The sequence below is a fragment of the Macaca thibetana genome, chromosome 14 (genome assembly GCF_024542745.1).
Source record: "Macaca thibetana thibetana isolate TM-01 chromosome 14, ASM2454274v1, whole genome shotgun sequence".
NCBI lineage: Eukaryota > Metazoa > Chordata > Mammalia > Primates > Cercopithecidae > Macaca > Macaca thibetana.
In genome coordinates, this window is record NC_065591.1 from 60,852,661 (window position 1) to 60,858,660 (window position 6,000).

The window sequence follows — 6,000 nt, forward strand, 5'->3', positions numbered from 1 at the left end:
CTAGGTTCAGAAAGTTCTCCTGGATGATATCCTGAAGAGTGTTTTCCAACTTGGTTCCATTTTCCCCCTCACTTTCAGGCACCCCAATCAGACGTAGATTTGGTCTTTTTACATAATCCCATACTTCTTGCCAGCTTTGTTCATTTCTTTTTCTTCTTTTTTCTTTTGGTTTCTCTTCTCGCTTCATTTCATTCATTTGATCCTCAATCGCTGATACTCTTTCTTCCAGTTGATTGAGTTGGTTACTGAAGCTTGTGCATCTGTCATGTATTTCTCGTGTCATGGTTTTCATCTCTGTCAGTTCATTTATGGCCTTCTCTACATTAATTATTCTAGTTATCAATTCTTCCACTCTGTTTTCAAGTTTTTTAGTTTCTTTGCGCCGGGCACATAATTCCTCCTTTAGCTCTGAGAAGTTTGATGGACTGAAGCCTGCTTCTCTCATCTCGTCAAAGTCATTGTCTGTCCAGCTTTGATCCATTGCTGGCGATGACCTGCGTTCTTTTGCAGGGGGAGATGCACTCTTATTTTTTGAAATTCCAGCTTTTCTGCCCTGCTTTTTCCCCCCCTTTGTGGTTTTATCTGCCTCTGGTCTTTGATGATGGTGACGTACTGATGGGGTTTTGTTGTGGGTGTCCTTCTTGTTTTTTAATTTTCCTTCTAACAGTCAGGACCCTCAGCTGTAGGTCTGTTGGAGATTGCTTGAGGTCCACTCCAGATCCTGTTTGCCTGGGTATCAGCAGCAGAGGCTGCAGAAGATAGAATATTGCTGAACAGTGAGTGTACCTGTCTGATTTTTTCATTGGAAGCTTCCTCTCAGCGGTGTACTCCACCGTGTGAGGTGTAGGGTGTCGGTCTGCCCCTAGTGGGCGATGTCTCCCAGTTAGGCTACTCAGGAGTCAGGGACCCACTTGAGCAGGCAGTCTGTCCATTCTCAGTTCTCAACCTCCATGTTGGGAGATCCACTGCTTTCTTCAAAGCTGTCAGACAGGGTCATTTGCATCTGCTGAGGTTTCTGCTGCTGCTGCTGTTGTTGGTGGTGGTGTTTAGCTGTGCCCTGTCCCCAGAGGTAGAGTCTACAGAGACAGGCAGGCCTCCTTGAGCTGCTGTGAGCTCCACCCAGTTGGAGTTTCCCAGAGGCTTTGTTTACCTACTTAAGCCTCAGTAATGGCAGGCGCCCCTCCCGCAGCCTCAGTGCTGCCTTGCAGTTAGATCACACACTGCTGTGCTAGCAATGAGGGAGGCTCCGTGGGCATGGGATCCTCCCGGCCAGGTGTGGGATATAATCTCCTGGTGTTCCCGTTTGCTAAGACCCTTGGTAAAGCACAGTATTGGGGTGGGAGTTACCCGATTTTCCAGGTGTTGTGTGTCTCAGTTCTGCTTGCTAGGAAAAGAGATTCCCTTCCCCCTTGTGCTTCCCTTGTGAGGCAATGCCTCGCCCTGCTTCAGCTCTCGCTGGTTGGGCTGCAGCAGCTGACCAGCACCGATTGTCTGGCACTCCCTAGTGAGATGAACCCAGTAACTGAGTTGAAAATGCAGAAATCACCTGTCTTCTGTGTCGCTCGCGCTGGGAGCTGGAGACTGGAGCTGTTCCTATTTGGCCACCTTGCTCTGCCCCACTAAAACAAATTTCAAAGGCCTTTTTCTATAAATGCTAAGGCATTTTTTGTGGCCTTCTGTCTTTTAATGTTATACAAATGATTCGTGCAACATGAAAAATCTCAGATTTGTGCAACATGGAAGACACATTAGAAATCTGTGTAACGTAATTGTTTCAAACAACCTCAAAATTATAATGATGAGAAATTATATTTATAAAAGAAAACTCAAATTCAGGAAGCTTGTTTATTTAGATCATTAATTTCTATCATTAATGACTTCTGCAGAGAAAAGAACTCTGTTGATATTATAGCCGATAGTCAATGAATATTGCTTTTGTTTTAAAACAATTTTTTTTAGTTTTATATTCAAGTTATTTTATAAAATTTTATTTAGTTTTCCTTATTTTTGAATATGAATGAATCTATTATATACCTAGGATACCTTTCTCTGAAAATTTCTCCTGAAAATTACCTTGATAACCCCTTCCCAGATCTGCTTGGTCTTCACTCCATAAACAACAGGATTCAGAATGGTTGGAAACATCAGATAGAGATTGGCAATAATTATGTGGATGTGGTGGGGAATGTTTTTCCCCCAAAATGGTGAGTAAAAATGGTGAATAAAGCTGGAACATATGTGATAATAATAGCACATATATGGGAGGTACAGGTACTGAAGGCCTTATGACGAGCGTCTGCTGATGACAAACTCACCATGGCCTGCAAGATCATGGTTTAAGACATAGCAATGCAAACCATGTCAAAGCCCCCAATCAGAAGGGCTGCAAAAAGGCCATAGACAGCGTTGACCTTGAAATTGCTGCAGGATACCTTGGCCACAGATGTGTGGTCACAGTAGGTGTGGGGGATGAAGTTCCCCCAGCAATAGGGCAGGCACTTGGCGAGGAAAGTGAATGGGATGATGAGCATCACACTCCTCAAGAAGGTAGCAAGACCAGCCTTCGTGATGACAGGGTTGGTAAGGATAGTGGCATAGCGTAAGGGATAGCAGATGACCACATAGTGGTCCAGGTCCATGAGCATGGTTACTCCAGATTCCATCCTTGTCAGAATATGGACAAAAAACATCTGGGACAGGTAGGCATTAAAGTCAATCTCCTTGAGGCTCAACCAGAATATGCACAGAATATTAGGTACCATGGTGGTGCACCAGGTGGCATCAGTAAAGGAGAGCAGGGCCAGGAAGTAGTACATGGGCCAGTGCAGGACCTCCTCATGGCTGATGAGGCAGATGAGCCCACAGTTCCCCACGACAGCAATGATGTGCATAAAGCAGAATGGTAGGGAGATCCAGATGTGTGTGACTTCCAGCCCAGGAATGCCATTCAAGATAAAGAATCCTGGGATCAGACTGCAGCTGTTGACCCCAGACATGATGGCTGACAGGAGGAGAGCATTTTATACTCTTTAGCAGTCATTGTTTTCTGCCTAGGAGAGGTAGAGGTAGAGTTAGATATGAGATTAGAGGTACTGGTTTGGACAAAGTGAACATCAAGTACCATGTACATTCACCTTACATTGATAACCAGAAATTCTTTCTTCCAACTATAGCAAGATAGACTTTGAACTACAGTGTCCAAAGTCACTAAGCAGTACAGTCTTACCACTACTCAATGTGCCATTGAAAACTTTGATAAACTATCCTCACTTACCACACTTCTCCCCAGCACAACTCTTATACTCTACTACATTCTAATAACAAAATGTGAGCTAGGCTGTAACTGTCTTCCTCCTTCAATAAGTCCATTTCTATTCTGTGCTCTCAGAATCTTCCCATGCAAATTGTACCTGAGTCTTGTCACTGAAAACACGTAGGTATAATTACAGATTCACCCTAATCTGACAAGTTCTTATCAACAGCTTAACTTTCCATTTTTAACAATATCTCAAATATTAGCACTTTTTCCCTACCTTGATAACAAAAAATGCTTATATCCTATATATAAGATGTCAATAATGTCCCACATAACTTACTCAAGATAATACATAGTAGATAATAAAATATATGTGAATGAGTGAATATATGAGTTAAGAATTTGGTATGTCTGATACTCAGACTATCTGATGTCAAAATCATGTTTTTCTATACCGTGGAATTTGAAAGGAAGTTCTTGACAAGAAACAGGAAGATATTTACACTTCTAAATCATTAACAAGTTTTATATAACTTTAGTAATGATTTTACTAAAGATCTAAATTCAATTAGCTATAAAATTTGGCTTCTCTATCTTTTCACAAGTTCCCTATCCATTCTTAATACTAAATTTACACTCAAAAAGCCCTTGAAGTTCTGGTATTACTGACTGTTTGTACTGCTTTAATTTAGTATTTTTTTTAATAACTGAAAGGAAGTCAACTAAAAAATAGCACCACATCTTTGGATTGCGATTGTTGTTTCTTGATGGGGCACTAGAAAGAAATGAATAGTATTTGAAGGAACTTATAGCTTTAGGGGAATTTGAAGAAAGTTGAAGGGTCCTAACGATTAATTTTTTTTTTTTTTTTTTTTTTTACTCAGAATAAAACCTCAATCCTTAAGTTCTGTAGTAGATCCCATGGAGCAAAGCCAATGCCAAATATTCATCACTATCTAGCAGAAATAGATATATATTTGCAGTGTGGTGGCATGGATTACATGGCTGTGAATCCACAAGGCTTAGAGTTCTGTGACCTAAAACATTCTATAAATCACTGCAGTTGTCATGTCCACTGGCTAGAGTTCATGGAAATTTCCAATCATGGAGGAAAATATAAAGCAACCGCATGTTTCAGAGGCTCATGATCTCTGAATACTACCTGATTGGATCTCATATAAACAATCCCTTCTTATAAGGAAGTTCTCACAGTACCTCTCCAGAAATGTCACTGTATCAAGAAACCATCATTTTATGTTCTTAGACAAGACAAACTAAAATTTCTAGTGTCTACCTCTTTTATGTGTACACCACATTGAAATGAATGGGATGAAAAGAAAATAAGACTAAGTCCAGTGGAAGCCACACAGAAAGAAAAAGAGCCATTACCTCTTAGGAAGTAAAAGGGAAAGTAAAATACATTGCCCTTACTGCTATATTACTGTTTTAAAACTCTTTCAATATATCAGGCTGTTGCATTCTTTGCCAACAATGTCTTTACACTTTCCTAAAATAGGGATTTATGAAAATTGACCAATCTCACCTCAGTGCCAGGCACAATCAAATCTCTATGCATGGCTGATAATCTTTAGGAGTTGTTTAAAATCTAGAATGACGTCTTCTTACATAAATTTTTTAGTTTCCCTGGGGAATTTCTAATAAGATGTCCCAGGCTGATTCAGTCTCCACAATTAGGTGTCTCCATGGGTTCTGTTTAGAAGACAGTGAACTTTGGGCCTGCTGGTAATAGATGCATATTTAGCAGCTTTTGAGTAGAAAAAGAAACAAAACCAAAAAGACACTAATGTTTTTTCCCAAGTGGGAAATACGGTCACCAAGTCTGGTCATGAAAAACATCATTTTTTAAAACTTTTTTTCCTTTTACAATAAGAGAAGTATATCTTTAATATAGAAAATTTGGAAACTATAGAAAATATAATAAGGAGATGAAAATCACTTGTAATTCTAAAACAGAGGAATAAGCACTCTAAGAAGTTTTCTGTACTTAATTCAGTCATTTTATAATTATTATGTGTAATATTCTGAGATTTCATAAAAGTAAATTGCAGATGATATGGAGTTGTATACATTGTTTCTATCTCCAACTAGTATTATTTTGTGCACATTTCATCATGACATTGTATATGCTTTGAATTTAAAAGTTTAATAGCTAGACCTTCTTTCCATTCAATAGCTTCTTTCCACCAAATTTAATCATGTGTTTTATTACTCTTGAATATTTGTTTCCAAATTTTTCTATCAAAAACAATTCCTCAATGAATATCTTAATCCACTGTGTATGCATTTCTGATTTTTCTTCTCTACAGATAGATAGAAATGGTGTTGAAGTTTATGGGCTCAAAAGGCATGCACAATTTTGATTATGTTGATAAATGTTAGAAAAAATCATTTCAAAAATTTTTGGTGATGTTCGTTTCCATGCAAAGTGACTGAATCATCCCTCCATGAATACTATTATATACCCTCTTTTCCAAGCTGCACTAGTGCAAATACTGTCTCACTTGTATTTTAAATTGAATTAAAAGTAACTTTACTAGTAGTCATTTTGACATTTTTTTCAAGTGTTCTTGGTCAACTTTTTTTTGTATATTTATTAGTCATCCACCTCCTTGTCCATCTTCATTGGAGGTGTTAGTGTTTACTTATTGAATGATAAGCACTTTCAAAATGAAAATTATCAACCCATTCTCTGTTGTATTTGCAAATATTTTTTCAAGGTAGTA

At 38.7% G+C, this 6,000-nt stretch overlaps 1 protein-coding gene across 1 annotated transcript; it reads right to left on the reverse strand.

Annotated features, from left to right (window-relative positions):
* Positions 1–2,336: 2,336 nt before the first annotated feature.
* Positions 2,337–2,996, reverse strand: LOC126935226 (olfactory receptor 52N2-like). Its single transcript, XM_050756453.1, has one exon. It carries the CDS (start codon positions 2,994–2,996, stop codon positions 2,337–2,339), a length of 660 nt encoding a protein of 219 aa, XP_050612410.1.
* Positions 2,997–6,000: the final 3,004 nt, after the last annotated feature.

Excerpts from the sequence above, each read along its gene's own strand:
- LOC126935226 (XM_050756453.1), bottom strand. The coding sequence starts at position 2,996 with ATGTCTGGGGTCAACAGCTGCAGTCTGATCCCAGGATTCTTTATCTTG.